Here is a 20,127-nt window from a genome sequence, read left to right as displayed (position 1 = left end):
GTCGCTTTTTTTCTTCCTCCCCCTTTTCCCTTTTTTCCTTTTTTCCCCCCATTTTCCTTCCCCCTCTTTTTTTTTTTCCATTTCCCCCTTTTCTCCTCCCTTCCCCCTTCCCCCCCCCCTTTCTCCCTATTTTCCCTTTCTCCCATTTTCCCCCCATCTCCCCCTTTTTCCCTCCTCCCCCTTATCCCATTCTCCCCTTTTTACTCTTTCTCCCTTACCCTCCCTTTCCCCCCTCCTTTTCCCCTTTTCCCTATTTCCCCCTTTCTCCCATTTTCCCCTTTCCCCCTCTTTTTCCCTCATTCCTCTTTTTCTCCCTCCTTCCACTCCTTTCCCCCTCCTTTATCCCTTACCCCCCTCATTTATCCCCATCCATCCTTTTCCTTTTCCCCCCATTTTTTTTCCCCTTTCCCTCTTTCCCTTTTTACATTATTTCTCCACCGCCTCAACCTCCCTCACCGCCCAGTTCTCTGCCTCCTCCCGCACCCCCCCCCTCCCTACCTACCTCCCCTTTTTCATAACTCGGCCAGGAGCGATCTGGAGGGGGGGGGCCGAGGAGCCAAGCAAACCTGTAGCGGCGGAGCCAGCTGGTGGAGAGGTGAGTCCGGGCCAGGGGGGCTCCAACGATGGGGATGGAGGGTTCCGTGCACCCCCTGGGGGCACCCAGTGCTCAGTGTGACACCGACCTGTTGGACCCCCCCCCCCCCCCCCCCCCCCCCCCTCGAAGGCAGCGAGATGCTGCGGGTGCCTCCTCTCCCTGCTCGGCGCTGTGGTTCGGGTGTTGCGGTGGTTTTGGTTTTATTTTTTCCCCCCTGGCTGCGGGCACGCGAGTTGCCATGGAGCGGTGTGGCAGCGGTGTGCTGCCTCCGAGCCCCTCTCTTTAATTTGGAGGCCCTCTCCCCGCTGGGAACGCGGTGATGCAGTAGGGTACCGCTGCGGTGTGCCCTGCTCCGTGGAGTTAGGTAAGAGTGGAGATCCCTGAGCACAGGGAGCATCCGCCGATGGAGCAGTCGGATCTGAATGAGTGTCAGAATCGATGAACGCGTGTGATATGCAGTGGGGAACTTGGCCCTAAGCACCGCCTGACACCGCCGTCGGAGGACTCCCAAAAAGAATCTGGTCTCCTAGAATTGGTTTTGATGCATTCAGCCTCGTCGTATGGCAGAGATAACTCCCACTGCCAGATTTAATGCATGGTTTGCAGTGATTGCTGCCTGCTGTACCCACCTGAAGGGATGCGCCCAGGAAGGCTGAGCGCTTTGTGGTGTCCTGAGCGTGAGCTGTGTGCTCACCCACCCTCAGCTCACACCTCATCCACCCACCCAGTTGCACTGTTTGCACATAGCAGCTCCCCCTGAGCACCCTGAGAGCTCCACAGTGCTCCGGTGGCTCCGGAGATGGTTGGGGTGGAAATGGGCTCTGGGAGAGAGTGATGATGGATGGGGCTGTGATGTTTGGAGGAGAGGTGCAGGGCTGCTCGCTGGGTACCACTCCGTCCTCCTCGCTGTGTGGGAAATGGAATTTCCCCATTGTTCAGCTGTGCAGTAGCTGCACGAGGCTGTGATTGGCAAAGCGCTGGATCGCCCAGGTTGCTCGCATCACGTAGGCAGCTGCCACTGAAATGACACACTTGATTGAAGGCCAGAAGCACCATATACGTAACTGCCTGTGATTAAGCTCCATATGATGCCTCGGAGCGAGTAAAAAACCCCTCCTTCGCCTCGTCTTATTTGCAACAAGAGCACCGTTGCAGGGATATCGTTTGGGTCACGCTGTGGGTTTGGGGACAGTTTGGTTTGGTTTTGGGATTGGGTTTTTTGGATTGCTCTTTTTCTTCTGCTTATGGCTGTGGAATTTGGTGACCTGAAGCTATCCGGCAGCTGCTTGGTGCCCGATGAGAGCCCTCTGCCATAGGTGTGCCGGTGGCTGGGGATATCACTGTGACCAGGTAAGGGCTCCCATTGCCATCCTTTTCTTACCTAGGGATATCCCAGCTGGCTCATAAGGACATGGAGAGGGTCTTTGCCCCTTTCCCCACTGGCATGCATGTGTGGTGCTGTGGCTGTTTCTGCCAAGAAGCTTTATTTGGGTGTTCCTGTGTGAAGCCAGGAGTTGGACTCGATGACCCTTACAAGTCCCTTCCAATTCAGGACGTTCCATGTTTTTTTTTCACTTTTTGGAGTCATTGCAGGTCCTTTCCCATTTGCTCAGAGCACACACTGTACCTGCAGATAAATCCCCCCATGTGGCACTTGTGGCTGAGCCCTGGGATGTTCCTGAGAGGGCTCTGTCCCTCAGGAGATGTGCTCTCTGGGCACCTTCTGCCTGCTGGGGCAGCGCCAAGGCAGAGCTCAGTCCTGCAAACTGCTGGCTTGCATCAATGTGCAGAACCACTTTTAGAGCATCTCCTTGCTGCCCAGTCTGGCAGAAAGAAAAAAAAAAGACAAGCAGACCAACCATCCAAACCCAGCAAAACTTACAGGAATCACCTGTACCCATGCCAATTTAGAGAACATCTTCTTCCCATCTCGGCTGCACCTTCTCTCGCTGTACTCACGCCCTGACTTCATGATCAGGCAGTTTCTACCCGGCCATGACGTGCTGGTGTATTATGCTGATGCAGCTTATTCCCACCATATCATGAAGTATGGATATCTGTCGACACAGATGAGTGTACAAACAACGTTTCTGTGGCCGCTTGTCCTGGCTTTCCTTCCCAGTCCTGCCTGGTACACGCAGTGCCAGGTCCCGTGCGTCTCATGCAGCCTCCAGGAAGCAGTCCTCTGTAAGTTACCATGCCATGCAAGCCCTTGTATTTTATTTTACTCCAAATGACCTAATTCCTAAGCCAAATGGTTGTCTGGCCGATAGTGAGATGATTGTACCGTGCATGTTTTATCATCCAGGGTGATTGTAAGCTGAGCTGAATACCCGGTGAGAAACAACGTGTGTTAGCAATACCAGTAAACATCATTTTAGTCGATTGGTGCACATATAACTTTATTGATTCGGCACGAAATACGGCAGGCAATCTATTAGGGGATGTAAAGAGAAGCAGGTAGAGCCTTTTTGGAGTATGTTGGGGATACAGAATGGCTTTGGGAGTGTTCATTTTAATCAGGTGGATCGCTAAGGCAAACCAAAGTGATTTGTATGGCTCCTGTAAACAGTGCCACGTCAGTTTTACTCAGCTTTGTGCCGTCTGCAGCTGTAGATCTATCAGTGCTTTGCAGGCCTGGGAAGATATTTCGTTGTATTTTTAGTGTAGAAAGTGTAAGCAACAAAAGTGCATGCATAGGGCATTATGCAATAGTGCTTGGGCTGTCATGGAAGGAGGGCAATAGAAACAAGCTGCTTCACAGGTCTGCTTTTAATTAGAGGCAGCCTACTTTGATAAAAGCACGAAAACCTGAAAATGTTTCTCCGATGGAAGGCGTTTAATTAGAGCTGCAGCGTGGATTTCGTCTGTTGAACCTGGAGTCCATGGGTAGGGCGTGGGAAATGCATAGCAATCGGGTGGGCGGCTCTAAAAAGTGCCCTTTTGTTCCTTGTGCTTAATACCTGCCTGTGGAGGCTCTGGGGTGTAAGTCTATATACGTTTTTGCAGCCTGCTAAAAGCAAACCGTAACGTCTGCGCTGTGTGCTGTGATGTCTGCTCCCAGCTGAGCAGCACAGACCTCCCTTTGCTGTACAGCACCACTGGGGGCTTCACCCTGCGCAGGGCTTTGGGTGCTGTGCTGTGACCCATGGCTGTGATGGGGACACGTGCGTGCCAACAGTTTCCTTGGGGTCTTCGTTCACATAAAGCAATAATGTGAGGGAGCCCAAGAGGCAGGGAGCTGCTCGGTTGCATCCTTTGCAGGTTGGGATAGCAGAGGGAACGGGCACCCCTGGCATCCCGCTCCCATTTGGCTTAATTCCTTCCTAACCCAAATTGTCTTTGCGTGTCTACTTGCCTGCAGCCCGGGGCCTGATTCTGCCAAGGGGTCAGTAGGGCAGAGCCCTGTGGAAGTTAATGAGGCTCTGGGATTGATCCGGTTTAATGAGGTTTTCTTCATTCTCCTCTGTTTGCAGGACCGTAGCTGTTTGCGTAGGTACTGGGATCACAGCAGAGGGTTAGCCAGTCCTGCAAAGCTGTAGGCAAACAGCTAAGCAAATTGCCCTTTGCTCGGGTGAGTGTTGCTGATGCTTGCAGCCTATCCCAGCAAATAGGATAGGATAGGATAGGATAGGATAGGATAGGATAGGATAGGATAGGATAGGATAGGATAGGATAGGGTAGGGTAGGGTAGGGTAGGGTAGGGTAGGGTAGGGTAGGGTAGAACAGAACAGAACAGAACAGAACAGAACAAAACAGAATAGATTGAGTTGGAGGGGACCCTTACTGGTCATCTAGTCCAACTCCCCTGCAATGAACAGGGACACCCACAGCTCCATCAGGTGCTCAGAAGATGAAGGTATTGGGAATTTTGCCATCACCCCCCCTGCTTGCTGCAGCCCCCAGAGGGATTTGTGTATTGCATATTTGTGTAGCTCATTTGAAAGGGTGTGGGGACCTGTCCAGATAAAAGATGCTACCAAAAATGTCGCAGCACTGTGTTCTTTGGGATGTGTTTCTACATTCGTTGTTAAGGTACTCAGTTCTGACTCCCTTTAAAACCTGCAGTTGAAGAAAAATGCCCTCTCTGCACTCTTTTTTTCTGCGTATGGGCGACCTCTTCTTCAGCAGTGGTTCCCCATGGAGAGCTGTCAGGCGTTATGCAGATGAGATTCCAAACAGTTGATCATTCCTGCCAGGTAGTGGGGCTGGGAGCAGGCAGCTCCAGAGCAAATCCCAGGGAAAACAAGAAAATGACGTCTCCGTAACTGTTTTCAATTATTCAGTCTCAGTGGTTCTCCTTATGTTTCAAGAGGGAACACGCAAATCTCTCTGGGTCTAGCTTGTTTACAGAGCGCTCGTGGGTTTAAAATACGACCAGCCTTGCATTTCTGTTGTACATTCCCTTCAAATAAATACTGACATAAAAAGAAGGATGCTGTAATTTGTGCCACCCCAAGAGCAAAATCCCGCGCTCCAGCAGGAAATAATCATTTTGGTTTCTTGGAACAGCTTCGCTCTGATCTTCCAAAGACCGGTAGCCCAAAAAGAAGGAAGCACAGACTTCCTCCAGGCTGCTGAGCTGCTCTTTGGTGGGGTCTGGTGCCTTTGAATGGAGGTCTTGGAGGATGAGGTGCTCAGGTTTGGTCTCTCTTCCCATGAGCAGCCAAGCAGCGCTGTGGTTGTTTTCAAACGAATGGCCCTGGGTGCTTGGGGTGGAGAAGTGCTCGGATTGAGTCGTGGTTTGAAACTTCTGCTGTGATCCACCTCGAGTTTTAGTGGAATTGTGGCAGTGTTATGATTACCCTCGCCGCTTTAATTACTTTCTGTCTCATTCATATATGTTGATGGCTCCCATTCTCGTAGCTTAAAGGAAACTTTCTGTAGGAACCAGCAGCCAGTGCTGTTAAAAATGAGCCCTCACCAGATGTCCAAAGCCTTCTTTAAAGAAGAAGCCTGGCATAGGCCGCATTTATTAGGAGTAATTAATTGTCCTATTAAAAAACCTAAATGTTTTGGCATTTCATTAATAATACATAAGCAACCAACAGGCTATTTGTAGTGTGTTACTTTGTTAAAGCTGCTGTAAAAATTGTCATTATTGATATATTTCATGTTTATAATTACTCATCTGTGATGCACTCGGTCTGTTATGAATAATCCATTGTATATTGTTTTCTCAAATAGGCTGCTTGCTCAGCGTGCTGGGGGTGCCAGCAATTGCTTCTAATAATGTCTTCATGTCTGATTTATGCGTGTGAAATGAGCGCAGCTGGACGTGAGCAAGGGAACAGAAGCACACTCAGAGAGCTGTCCTCGGGACACTGATAGGCAAACACCCGACGGTTGGAAGTGGAGAAAGTCGTAAAGTCAACAACGGTTGGGTTGGAAGGGACCTTAAAGATTGTCCTGTCCCAAGCCCTGCTGTGGGCTGGGAGCCTCCACCAGCCCAGGCTGCCCATGGTCCATCCGTGGCCTTGGGCGCCTCCAGGGATGGAGACATCAGGTTGCATCCCTGCATACCTCCAGCTCGGAGCTCAGGAGCTCACACTTGGCTAACGCGTGTCTTCCAGCGAGACATCTGCTCCTGTCTGGGAGACAGCAATGTGTCACTTGGCCTGGTGCTTCGTTCCAACCGTTAATCACCGTCACCATTAAAAACCCTTGCTTAATTTCCAATTTGCATCTTTATAGCCTCAGCTTCCCACCGTGGAAGTCTTTCTCCTTTAGATTTTAAAGCTTTTTAGTAGCCTGCGTTTTCTTCCTCTCATAAACTCTGATCGTGTCCATAAAGAGACTTTTTGTCTTTTTGGCAGCCTGATGCACACTACAGGGTCCTGCCCTCCTGTAGAGGAGCTGCCCCTATAGAAGGGGGCACAGCAGGGGTGAAGCTCCATTCCCAAATCCCATCTTAATTTTTAGAGGGTGGGAGGTGGGAAGATGAAAAAATTATATTTCATTGCTGGTTTTTGCTTTCTCATGTCAGCTCAGAAGCTTTCAGTCAATAGGATGAGAGGGAGCAGCCTCAAGTTGCACCAAGGGGGAAGCTGAGGTTGGTTATTAGGAAAAGTTTCTTCTCTGAAAGAGGGGTGATGGCAGTGGCACAGCTGCCCAGGGATTGGTGGGGTCTTTGTCCCTGGAGGTGTTCCAGAACCATAGAGATGTGGCATTGAGGGATGTGGTGATGGGTATGAAAGGGGATCTTCAGAGGTCTTTTCCAAACTTAATGATTCTGTGATTCTATGATGCTATGAAAGACAAGACTTTGGTTTGTGTGAAATTTGGACTGACCTCCATCCCTGGGGCAGAAATAGCAGGAAGTAGAAGAAGGAAACCAGAGGGCTTGGGATTGCTGGTTGGAGGATGAGTTTGGGGACCAAGAAGAGCTTGTGAGAATGGGTGGAAGTGCGGGTGAGTTGGGTGTGGTGGCAGCTTTAAGCCTCTTTCGGAATAGAAGGGCATCTCTGTACCCTTGGCTGTGATGTGCCTGCCCTGGGGATGGAGCTCTCAGGTCCTTGCAGCCCTCGCTTCACAGTGAATTAAGCTGAGGATCACCCAGAGCTGTAGTTAAAAAATAACAAACAGCGGCTGTGATTTAAACCTGTCCCGTTGTGTTCTCACATGTTCAGCATTCAGAGAGGAGCATGTATCATTTTTTTACTCAACCCAGCATCTGCAGCTCTTCCTTCCTGCGGGATTCAAAGGCAGCAGTGTGGTTTCAGTTGTTTAGCAATGTGATGTCTTCTAAAGTGACCTTCCTAATTGTCAGATTTCCTAGAGAAGGTGGGGAATAAAGCCGCTCAGAGCCATCTGAAGTGCTTTGTAGTCCTCCATCCTGGAAGTTGTGGCTTGCAAAGTGCCTCTTTGCACTGCATCCATTAGGCTTGTCACTCAGCCCTTGTTTTCTTCATTTCAGAGGACTTTTGCCCACAGTTACATCCTTAAATGCTGAAAGTGGTCTGAGCTTTGTAAAGTCCTTTTACTTCTTGATTACCAGGGGGAAGTTCATTGCTGGTATCCCCTCCAGCAAGGCGGAAATCTCAATTACCTTGATTGTTATCCCAAAGAGGGGAGTGTTTTCTTAGGCTAATGCCAATAGATAACCCCGTCCAGCACAAGTGCCATACATCGTGTGATAAGAGCTGGGGAACGTGGGGGCAAGGCAGCCCTGCTCCCAGGAAGTGGGATTATTCCTGTTTGCCAGAAGTAAAAACAGAACCCTTTCAGAGGAAGCTTTGGGGCTCATTTGCGCTCACAGCCCAATGACTTTGCATTATAGACAGAGGAAATTTGGCTTCCCAAGCTGGCTTGGTGTGAGTATGGCTCTGTGCAGGGGAAGTTCGTGTCTTTCTCTTCCTGCAAAAGATCTGTTTAAATACAGCCCTAAAGTACCTTTCCATGTGGTCTGGGGGGTTTGGCTTTATTGGTATCAATAACCAGAAAATACAAACTTCCTCAAAGGCTCTCCTCCCTGGGAGCATCTATTTTAGGGCTTTCTTTGGAGGTTCCTTAAGCAGCAGGCCTTATTTTTCTCAATCCCAAGGCGCCTTTCTGAGACCCACTCACATCGATTTTGCAGCTGCAGAAAAGCCATCTGCCTGAGCAAACTTTTCCTTCCCAGGTCTTCTTACACACCTGAGTTGAGACTGATTAAATAAGACGTCTGCATTCCTCCGCAGGAGCTTAAATCCCCAGAGCCCCTTCCCTGCATCCTCTGAGCTCCTCCCCATGCTCAAATGAGACCCTTTGGGTCTTTCCTTTGGTAAGTTGGGCTCATCATGCATTGGGCTCATCATGCATTGGACTGAGTGATTTAGTGCTCATCCTAGCAGCAGGATGTTGCCACAGCCACATGTCTGCAGCAAAACGTTTGACTTGCTTTCCCTTAAGCGTGTTGGTCGTGAGCAGATGTGTGGATGCAGTCCAGCTCCATCGCTCCTGGCTGCAACCCTCAGCTGCTCTCTGCTTGGGGAGAGGTGAAGGAGTCCTCTGTGGTCTGCGGGGCAGAGCAGAGCACAGAAGCAATCAGGCTTTGTGGATATGTCCCCTGAATGGGATGTTGTGCCTGGAATACGAAGGATCAAACTGCCCAGGGATTGCCCAGATGGTATGTAGCATTCTGCTCTTCCCTTCAGATCTATGTGGAAAGCGTATGTTGTTGCACAGCCCATCTGGAAAGGTAACATTCAGCTCTGGGGAAAAGGACAGAATTGTTTGGAAGTCACCATTCTCGCTGCCTTAGGTGTTGTCATGTTGCTTGGTGCAGGGAGAAGCATCTTTAATGCCATTTATTCATTTGATGACTCTTTAAAGACTTTTAGAGTGGAGCTGCATGGCTTACGGGTACAGTTAGATCACCCTACCATCTAATTGCTTCCTGGATTTTCTATACAGTCCCTTATTTCTTATCTCTAAGAATCACAGGATGGCTTAGATGGAACAGGACCTTAAAGATCATCCAGTTCCAACCCTCTGCTGTGGGTGGGGTTGCCAACCTCTAACTTACACTATTACATGGCGTGTGTCCTCTTTCCATGCCTGTGTGTTTTCCATTCCATCATCTTCAACTCTTTGCTCAACTTCAGCCAGGTTTATGTTGGAGTTTTTACTGCTTTCCCACCAGTGCCCTTTCTGCCTGCTCCAAATGACTCCTTCATACTGGTGGCTGTGGGACCAGCGGGCATCCAGGATAGGGACCTGTTAGTCCAGGTGTCTTACCTCCAGATGGGCAGCAGCCAGCATCCTCCACATTATAGCTGGACAGAGAAAGTAAATGCATGGTCCAGGCCAGGAAGTGCAAGTGATGTTGAGTGTTACTTGCCTGGGGCCACAAAACCAGGATCAACCCTTGGGCATCATTCTGTGCTGCACGTAAGAAGAGGTGGATAAGAGATTAGCAAGAAATCTTTTCCAAATTGCTAACTACCAAGGGACATCCAAGATCAATACAAATTGATCCTGATTCCATCTTCTTCACTGATGCTTAAGCTAAACCTTCCTGTTTAGTCGTGGTGTGGATTTTCAATTGGGTCTGAAAGCCTTCTTACAAAACCTATCACAACAGCTGGGGAAGAATGCAGATGGAGTGAGCGTGGATACGTGAGCATCATGTAGCTGCTTTTTTTTTTTTTTTTTTCTGATGGCAAATTGCTTACAAACATCTTATATACCTCATCAACATGGTTGTGCTGAAAGGGAAGGGCTGGCCGTGCTGGGTGTTACGAGTTTGTAACCTGTCGGTGAGCATGGCACAGGGAATCAAACCTTGACAACATACGTGGTAACATTTCCACACCTGTGTTTATGGGTTCTTTGAGGGTTAAATGTCAGTGCTTTTATGATACTATTCAAGGAGATTTTGTTGCTTTAGAATCCCGTTATGCCTTTGAGACTACTTTCAGCATGCAGCATGCTTGGTGGGAAATGGGTCTTTTGGGGATGGGGAGCAAAGTGCTACCCTCTTGCCTGCTGCAGTGCCTGTACAACACTGTGTGATGTGGATGGAGCCCAAGCATTCTCCCTGCTCCCATCCAGAGGAGTTGGGGGAAGCACTCAGTACCCTGTGATTCAGCACGGGTATCGCTGCCTATGGGCACTGCCATGGCGCAGGGCACATCCCATCACACCAGTTCCTTTGTATGAGAGTTTTCCTTGGATCTCAGCTGGCACAGTAGGAGCAGCCTTAAGGCTTCTATGTTTCCCTCGCAGACCTTTGGGCTCAGCCCAAAATGATTTAGGACCAAATGGGCTGTGCTAGGACAGACCTCTTGTTCCCAGATGGGCATTGGTCACTGTGTATTCCTATTAAGCACAGCGTGCTTTGCAGATGGTGGTGCACTTATGAGTTCTCCCTTATACCACTTCTTTTTCCATTTTCTCTCCTGCTGTGAGGCTCTGTGGCAGAGGGGTCCCACCTGCAGGACAGAACGTGTGTGGGTTCCTGGCTGTGGGTCAGCACTGAGCATCTCTCCTTAGAGCTGGAGGCAGACTGAATTCCAACAGCTCTGCAGTGCTTCTGTTGAATAAGACTGGACTTTTAAAATACTAACATACTCAGGTGGTGGAATTAAGCCAGGATTTCTCACTCTGGGCTATCGTGGGTCCCTCCTGGTATATTAGAATGCAGTACTGGACCCCAGGGAGAGGGGCTGGTTTTAAGCGCGTCAGCCCTCAGGGGAGATGTCTTGTCGTACTGTTGTTGTTTTTTAATGTATTTTTTTAATGCTTGTAGAAGTGAGAGCGATACCAGTAGTGCCTGAGAGCAGCACAGTGTACACTGCAGTTCCAGTGCCCCAGCCCCAGTTAAATCTCTCTTTAATTTGGTCGGCTTTTGGAAAGCAGTGCAATGGCTGTTACATCGGGCTCGTGATTGTGGAGAGAAAGAGCGGATCGATTCCTGTCTGAACGCTGTACGGATGGGCTGGGAAGCGATGAGGGTGTGCAAAGTGCCTCCCCAGCACTGCTTCTGGGGTGCAGAGCAGCACCAGGGACCGAGGCAGCCCCGTGCAGTCCGACAGGGGGACGAATCCCCTCGGTGCAAAGCGATGTGTCAGCACCCATCAGAACCAAGTGCATTAATTGGCAAGTGCTGGGAAATTAGAGATGCGCCTAATGAAAAAGAAAACCTTGTTTACGGTTTCTAATGCGCTGCTGGAGAAGCTGGCTCCCAAATAAAAATACTTAAAGTTACGATTAGGATTTATTTACATAATTACAGCCAGAGAGATTCTAGGGAGACATGCTGAGCAGCACGAGAGGAACTTCGTGCCTTCCGTTCCCTCTGTCTCAGGGTTGGTTTGCTCTGGATGAGTCCATTAAAGCTTTTACTAACTCAGTGAGGCAACACATCATTTGTTACAGAGTAGTCCATAGATGTGGGTATATATATTTTTGCTTTATTGACTGTGGTGGGAACATAGGGCTGTGGAAGAGCCAGGTTATCTTCGTAATGGCACTCTTGGCTGGGGTGTGTTGCTGTAGGTGGCTCTTACCTCTTTAAGGTCCTGGCACGACGGGGTGAACGTGTCCTTGGAGATGGCTTCAAATGGGGCCACATCCCTACAGGTTGCCCTGAGGCAGCCAAAGCTGCCCTATAAACATCAGGTCCTTAGTGGTGCTGGGTGGGTGCCTCTGCTGGCTTTTCTGATTGATCTTTGCAATACAAAATGCAATAGATCCATGATGGGCTGCGCTGATTGAAACGAGCCAAGGAAATGACAGATCTGCCTCTTAATATTCCAACTGACTTTGGCAAACTTGTCTCTTTCTTCTGTATCCTAAATCAGTGTGTAAGTGCTGCTGACAGTAATTTCCACGTTTGTCTGTGCAGATGGCTGCCCTTCGCTAGGCTGCGGTGTTTATACCTGCTAAGTTTGCAAACACATTCCGGCTCCAGTCTCCCATTGAGCAGTATTTTTCTTTTGCTGTCATGTTTGTGAAATGAAAATGTTCTTCGTCAGGCCCTGCTCGAGTGGGAATTTTCCTCCTGCAGCCTGGAAGGAGGCACACACTGCGGTGTGTGCTGTGGCTGGGGACTGAGCCGCCCCCAGTTGCTCTGGAGCAGGGTCCGTGTGTGGCTCTGACAGCCATGCACTGTGCCTTATAATTACATGCCAGTGTACACCCCTGTGCACTGTGTTATTATTGTCAAATGCTAAATCTGTGTACTGAAAGCTGCAGTATGTTAGGGAGTCGTATTTTACTACAGCGCTGCTGCTCTGTGTCTGCTAACTCTTGTCCTGCATAAGGAAGAAGCTGCTGCTTTTTTTGCCCATTTGTTTAGCTCCTGCTTCAGACCTAAATTTAATCTGCAGTCCATCAGTTATGCACCCGACTCCAGTGCATGTTCCCTGGTGTAGGATGCAGAAGACACTGGGCTGGGAGGCAACTCCTTCAAGGCAGGTTACAGCACTGCTCTGAGAGCCATGAGAAATCATTAAAATCAGCCTTTCTCTCCCCTTTTGTCTCGTACCCAGGGAGAAGATGCCATTCCACCATGTAACAGCTGGCTTGTTGTACAAAGGCAACTACCTGAACCGATCGCTCTCCGCTGGCAGCGACAGCGAGCAGCTCGCCAACATCTCTGTGGAGGAACTGGATGGTGAGTGGTGTCCCTGCAGTTTTCCTGGGGGTTTCAGGATGGGAAGGACTCGTTCTCACCTTATCATCAGCACTGACATGCAATAACCTGAAAGGCGTTCTCCCAATAAAGGTTGGAAGGGAGGTGGCTCAGCAGGCCTGGGACAGAGAGAGCTCCCTGACCAAAGCTGTGTGCAGAGCTGGAGGCTGATGGTAACCTTTGGTTTTGTCCTTCTGCCTGGAAATAAGGCGGCTTTTGAAAGGCTGTTGCTTTTCTGGGCGAAACTTTGCAAAAGAAAAAACTGGACTGATGGTTTTCTGTTAAGATGTTTTCAGCCGTTCCCTGGGAACCTGCAGAGCTGAGTCTGTCTTCCTGAGCAATTCTTGTTAGTTCTGTGGCCTTTCAAAAGGTTTCTCTTTGTTTCTCAGTGTGCCGAGGTACACAGAAGTGGCTTGTGGCTTAGGGAACTGGAAAGGGCTTTAAAATTCCCTTTTCCAGGTCAGTGATGTGGAGCACAGTCTGGCCATGGACTGGCAAAAGCCAGCAGGGAGGTCACCCACATCTGCTGCCTGGAGGACCTCCACAGTTTCTCCCCTACAGATTGTTTGCTACTTGTCCCTTCTCCCCACAGACGGACTGGGAGGCCAGGTAGACTCCCTGTCTGGTTCCTGGTGGGAAGTTCTTATTTCCAGACAATTTGTGGCTCACCAGGGCCGTTTTGGAGCAGCAGTTAATGTTGCTGACAGCTGGTCTTTGAGGGCGTTGGAACTAATTGAAGCTCTTGGTTTGCTTCCCAGTGGACATTTGGTGCGAGCCATGATGACACTCAGTGGTCTTGATGGAGAACTTAGTGGGTAAATGAGCAAGGGAATGGTGCAAGGTGGAAACGGTCCTTCCAGGACAGGTTGGAGGCGTTTTGGCAGAATAGGGCAGCATTTCTACCCTCCCTCCCCCATTTCACCTACACTTTGGTGAATCAGTCTGTAGTTTATGAGCTTTTTCAACTCTAAAACTCTGGCTTTGATTTTGCAAGCTTGATGGTAACTTATCTAAAGTAGAAACAGGATGTTTTTTGAATATTTGTCACTGCTTCTCTTCTTCCCAGTGTGCACTGGAAGCAGTTAAGGTGAGATGAGCAATGTAACAAGCCTCTGTCATTGCTGAGCTGGTACTCTGAGAACACAGGGACTGTAGGAGCATCCTCTGAGCATTTTTGGGACACTGAGACTGAGCTGTCCAACTGGGGGAACTGGCTCCAATTCTGTGCGTCCTACCGATGGCAAATTGTGTTGCAAGATGAAACGTAGCTGTTGTCCCTGCTCAGGATGTAGGATGTGGGAAGGGAGCTCACGTGCAGAAGCTCCATCCCATTCCTGCCCTTCCCACGTTGGGTGGTGTCCCTCAGCATCACGTCCCGTGGCAGCTTTGGATGGGAGCAGTGGTGCAGGAACGCGCTGTCCCTGGGGAGAGACCAGCCCTCGAGACACTGTGGGTCATCTCCATTAATTAACAGCAAATGAAGTGAATTAGGCGTAGAGAAGCTGCCTTTTGAGAAGGCAGCAACCGAGTCGCCGCTGATGTGAGTGCTGCATCCATTTAATTTGGTCCGTGCCCTATTAGAGCCGTGCTGCTGAATTGGAGAGCAGCACATTTCATTCATCTCTGCTCACAAAGAATATCCCCTTCGTTCTTCAGGATGGTTAGAGCTCTTTAACTAATCATCCGTTTATTCTCTGACTGTTAAGCACAGGCTTCTTGTTACAATTTAGTTATATATATTTTTTCCGACAGCCTTTTGCTTTACAAACACCTATCTTCAAGGGCTTTTTATCTCTGCCATGAGGATATGCCCCAGTTCTCAGCTCAGCAGAGAAGAGCTCAACCTCAGGCTGTTTTTTTTTTTCCTACCTGTGAATGCAGAAGTGGCACTGAATTGATTCGCATCCGCTAAAGCCAGAGTAGCCTAAGATGCTGGGGATGTTTTTCTGTGTGTTGCTAGCAGAGCACACCACTGGAAATCATAGATAACTTCAAGTATGCAGGCACTCTTACTGGGATTTGTTGCTGGTACCAGCATAATGCCCAGGTGTGCTGGGAATGGGTGAAGGCCCCACTGCTCGCTGTCCAAACCCGAATCACAATGGGCCTTTTTGCCCTCGAGCCTGAATTATCTCAGAGTGAACAGCAAAGTGTTCTTCCTTGAGGAGTTAATGTCGTTGCATGGGAGCTTTGTGGATGTACTAAGCTGTGATAGCTCTGTGCCAATAATGTGTTTGTGTCTAATCACATAGGCTGGGAAAGAGATGCCTAATTCCCCGTGGTTCTTTTGTCAATGAGATTTGGATCCCAAGGCAGTCCCAGCCTGCTGGCTAATTCCAGGCTCACGTCTGAAAGCTTTAAAGGTTTAATGTACTTTTTGGGGAAGTAAGTGGGAATTTTCAGTACCCATCTGTGCACTTGTTGACAACCAACAAGTGTCCCAGCCCTTTTTTCTACATCTGGCATTGCACATCTCTATGCTGCTTGTGTTGTGAAGGGTTTCTGCAGGTGTGTTGGCTCTGGGATGCTGCAGGGCTGTGCTGCTTGGCTGGGGCACGGCATTGCTGCTGCAGCCATGGATGAGGAGTAGCGTGGAGATCAGGAAATGGAGAATATTTCTGTCTCAAAGCAATATAGAGAGGGAAGGAGTCCTTTTTTTTTTTTTTGGATGAACACACACCGTTCATAGCAGTGTGCCTTGAATACTGCTCTCCTCTTCTCCCACTGGTTATTTTCCCCTACAAAAACTTTGCATCAGCCATCTGTTGGCTTCGCCTGTGCTCTATTTTCCTTCGTCCTGCTCTAAATACTCCACTGGCAGTAAAAGAAGAGGCTGGAGGTGTAGTGGAAATGCTAAGTCAGGCCTAAAACAGTGATTGAGCACCTGGTAGAAAGGCAGGGCCAACCCAGGGGAGCTCAGGTGCATCCTGTGCACCTGAATAACTGGAAGTGTGGAGCCAGGATCCACCTCTTCCCAAGACTCATTTAAGGGTTGGCAGTGGAGCATCTCTTGCTGGAGAACCTTGCCTACCTTCGGCATTCAAAGGTAAGCAGCTCTTTTACTTCATTTCTGCATCCTTGGCTGCTGTGTTTGGGCTCATTCTCATTTGCTGTGGCCAGAGACTTTGCCACCCTGCTGTTATCATCCCATTATAGCATTACAACAGGTTGCACCAATGGCTTGCTTATTCCTGGTGTCACGTTTGCTGTTTGTGGTTCTTTAGTATCAGCAAGGTTTGGAAGCTGTCGCTGTCACAAAGGGAATTAACTGGCTGGAAGCTGTATTAGGCGATGCTTAACTTGGTTATGCCGAGCAGATGATGAGGTTGGAAGTGGCAGGCCATCCATAACCTGACTCTGAGGGACCACGGAGAGCCACGGGCTCTCGGATGGATGTTATTGCCATGTGCACAGCCATTTCCAGGCATGAGATTATAAACTAGGGCTGGGAGGAACTGTTTTACATATAGATTTTCTGTCTGTTGTTAGGTGACATAAAACTGTGGCACGGTTTGTGTGTGCTCTGTAGTTTCCAGATTCCTTTTAAGCTTCTGTCCTCACGTTGCAAACGGCTAGGGGTATTTTTAATAAAAAATGGTGGATGGAAATCATCGAGTCAGGCTTGAGTCATCCACCTCCATAGGCACTATCTAAAGAGTATTGTCAGGAGGTAAAAAGCATTTCCATAGTAGGAATCTGACAAATATCACCTGAAGGAAGGCACATGCATTCTAAGTAGGCTTTGCAGAAACTGTCTGTGAAATGCATTCCAATCGGAGTGCTTTGCAGTGAAAACCCACGTGTGGACCACAGCAGCAGCTATCTGTCCAGAAAGCCATTCTGATAAATCCTTATGTGACCCAGATTTCCCTGCAGTCAGCCATGCCCATGCAGAAGCTATGTCATATGCAGCGCTGGGATCATTTACGGGCATCTGGTGGCTCAGACTATGCATCCCCAACCCAGGTGGGCTCTATGACACGTGCGTGGGCTTGGCAAATGTTGGGCAGTGTGTTTTTTCTGCTTGTAGGAATCAGCCTGTTGCAGTCCCTAAGGCTGACATCCCAAGTAGAAGTGGCAGCTCATGGCTTTGCCAGCCCGAAGTGGAGACATCAGCAGAGCATCCTGTGCAGTGGGGCTGACCTGCTGCCTGCAGTGGTCTTTGAGGCGAGAACCTGGTGATCCCGATGATCTGGGGGTCGTTGGATCATTGCAGCTTGTACCCGATGCTGTGGGGTGTGTTTACCTGGTTCCTGCCACCTGCAGAAGCTCTCTGCTGGGTCCCTGTTTCCTGGGCTCCGTTGTAAAAGTCAACAGTGAGAGCACATTGGAAAACAGCTCTTTGAAATTATTAAAGGGCATGGATAAACGATGCCCATATGGATTTTAAATTAACAGTCGGCTCCTGCGTGCCAGCAGTGCAGGCAGAGAGGAGCATTGGGCTGCACAGCAGCGTGCCTCCACCCTCACTGTGCTCCTGGGGCTGGGGGCTCATCGTGGGAGGAGCAGGCAGGATGGTCACATATTGGCTGTGCAGCCGTGCTGTTTTAGCCCTATGGGAGCTGTGGTGAGAATTGAGGCTGTGGTGTGTTGATACGATAGTCCTCGGTCTCAGGTGAGGTGGAACAGCAGTGTGCTTCAGGAGGGGAATCCAAAGGGACGGGCATTAGTCACATTTCTGACTCATGGAGCAGCAGCAGGGCTGCGTCTGCTCTGCTCGGCACTTTGCCCATGGGAAAAAGAAAAATGCTTGGGAAGATGGGGGGGGAAGGAAACAGCAGGGGGAGCACCGTGGTGCTGGGGGTGCAAGGAGTGCCCTGGGACACGGTGTGGTGGGGGGTCGTGCTGCTGGCTGGGCTCTGGGCATGAGTAAAGGTCCAGTGAGCAGCCCTTTAATTAACTGCGTGAGTCTGTAACAAGCTCGTTTTTCTCTTTGGCAGAGTTCTGTTTTGAAAGAGAGGCTCATCCACATTGTCTCCGTTGTGAGTGATCATGGCTGGAAATGGAGTAATTTATGTTTTATATTGGGCTTTAATAGAGTTTCGTGTTTCTGAATATAAAACTGCAGCATCACTATGCAGATCCCTCAGTGGGCAGAAGCAGCTGAATCCCTGACTTTATCCAGCTCCTTCTGCTGACGTTCCAGTTGTGTACGATAATGGCAGTGTGGGTTTCCTTGGGACTTGATAGTTTCAGGTACGAAGTAACCTCCATTGAAAGAAAATCGTAACAGTGGGTGCAGCATAAATATTTTGCATCGTATGAAGTTGTTGCAAGGTGCAACGTGCTCCAGACAGCACCCTTCCAGGGGGCAGAGCCTGGCAGATAGGTACACAGTACGACACGTGATGTTGGTGTGCACATTTTGGGAAGGATTCAGGGAGGTTCTGTTACCCCATCCCATATCCCCACTGTGCAGGGCATCGGGGTAAGCAGGGAGAGGTTTAACTGGAGCTCCTGGCCCTGAAATGTAATACCGAGCATCATCTCAGAGGGAAGAATCCTTACAGCAAGGGGGTATAAATAAAATGAGATTGGCTGCCAGCAAATTAGAATTACAGGGATGCCATCTGGACAACAATTAAAGAGATTGTTTGAACTCCAGTGATGCTGACATAGTTATAGGAACCGGCTGGCAAAGCGAGCAAGCTATTGCTGGTGGAGAGTCAGATATCCTTGGTTTGCAGTGAAGGCTTCTGGTTTATTGTAGCAGAGAAGGAGTCCCTTTAGGATGGATGGGAAGAGTGCTGAGGGCTGTATCTCTATTCACCTGGGCACCCTCACCTTGTTGTCTGGCTCCCCGAGCCCTTTTGGACACTGCTGTTCCAATACGTGGGGCTCGGTGGAGAGATGGACGTTGTGTGGCACATATCTGGGGCTGGGAAGGAAAGGAGAGCTAAGGCAGTTTTCTCCACCATTTCCCAGTGGAAGGGGCACCGATGGGCTGTATGTGAAGCCAGGCTTCACACATTCCTCCTTTAATTACAGCAAGATTAAATATGCACAGATCAGGACGTTGGTGTGACGCTCTGCGTGTGCTCCATGTGCCCTTCTTGCAGAGTGTCGTGTGCCCCTCTGAGCTGCAGAGATCAGTGCTGCAGCCCAGCTGTGTGAGCTCACCATGTTTGCAGCACATTGTGATTAAGTCATGGTGAGCGAACCTCGCATCAGCTCCCTTGCCTTTGTTGGAGTGGCCTTTCACCAAACCACAAACATCTGCAAAAAGCTGCTGGTCTGGGGACCTGTTGTCAGACAAGGGCTTCTGAAGAGGAGCATTCCGAAGTAGGAATTAGTTGTCTGCTGGTTCAGGTATCCATTTCTGCTTCTGCTTCTTCCTGAGATGCTTTGGCCATCGCTTTGTGCCTCGGTTTACTTAGCCACAGTGATGCTTGTGGGGAAGAGGACAGCGCTGAGTCCACTGCTGCTTGGGGTGCTGCAGAAGACCTCTGGTCAAGCAGCGTCCATCTTGCTCCCTGTTGCTTTGCTTTGACCCCTGTTGCCATGTCACTGTGCCCATGGTGACAGCTGGGTGGGTTGGGGTTGGCATAGGGGAGCTCTGATTTGGCATGAACCCTTTGGCTTTCCCTCAGCTGCTGTGCTGTTGGGATGGGAGATGCTTGCTGGAAATCTTGGTTTCCCATTTTTCCTTGCCTGCTTGTGGGTTCTGATAAAATCTCAGCACGGTCTGAGTGGACAAAAGAGTGCAAACGTCAGGAAAAGTCAGCAGGAGCCACTCTGAGCATCCCAACTTGTGGTTTGCATCAGGCAGTCTCCTGCAAGTTTCAAGCTGGGGAAAGCAGGAGGGAGAGGTGATGGGGTGCCTCATCCAGCACTGGATTGGCTGTTCCCACAGCTGATGAGCTGACAGCCAGCTGCTCCTGCAGGTCCCAGCACAGATGGGTGTAGGGGGAAGGAGAAGGAGCCCCGTGGGGACACAGCTTTCTCTGGCTTGGCTGGATTTGGAGACATCAAAGGGGATCAGCACAAACCCTTTGAAGTCAGGCTTATCTCCTGCCTGCCTCTGAAAACAGAGGGTGCTGATCCCTCAGGGTGACTGCAGTGCTTGGGGGAGGTGGGTACAGGACCCCAGTGAGCATTAATAGCAAGGACAGTGCAGCCTGAGCGAGATCTCAGCTGCCTTTGCTTCTCTGCTGTGACACAGGGATGTTTTCAGGGCTCGGAGTGTGCAGCACAGCTCTCCAGAGCTGGGCAGAGAGGAGTTCATAAATGTTCCGTGAGCCTCCTCTGCCAGAGCAGCCACTGCAGCATGGGCTGAAAAAGCTGCAGCTCCTGAGGCTGCTGCCAACATGGCTCAGATTATCCACTCTCTGAAGGAAATAAAGTTAAAATATTGGCATTCTGCAGGCTGAGGTTAGACTGAAGTTCCATGCCTTGCGCATCATATGGTGATGCT

General features: G+C 49.7%; 1 protein-coding gene across 2 annotated transcripts in view; it reads left to right on the top strand.

The window, feature by feature from the left end:
- The window catches only part of CALN1 (calneuron 1), a 126,014-nt gene that overhangs the window by 22,895 nt on the left and 82,992 nt on the right, over positions 1 to 20,127 (top strand). Inside the window, exons 1-2 of one of the 2 annotated variants that reach the window (XM_052688500.1) lie at positions 212 to 595; positions 12,571 to 12,695. In XM_052688500.1, the coding sequence (XP_052544460.1) occupies positions 12,578 to 12,695 (118 nt within the window). In that variant the 5' untranslated portion in view covers positions 212 to 595; positions 12,571 to 12,577. Of the gene's footprint in view, positions 1 to 211; positions 596 to 12,570; positions 12,696 to 20,127 lie in introns of those variants that run through there. The other variant, XM_052688499.1, reaches the window with a different exon arrangement.

The sequence above is a fragment of the Tympanuchus pallidicinctus genome, unplaced genomic scaffold (genome assembly GCF_026119805.1).
Source record: "Tympanuchus pallidicinctus isolate F22 unplaced genomic scaffold, pur_lepc_1.0 scaffold24, whole genome shotgun sequence".
NCBI classification, from domain to species: Eukaryota; Metazoa; Chordata; class Aves; order Galliformes; family Phasianidae; genus Tympanuchus; species Tympanuchus pallidicinctus.
Note: the sequence above shows the minus strand (reverse complement) of the source record. Positions and strands in the feature narration are given on the sequence as shown.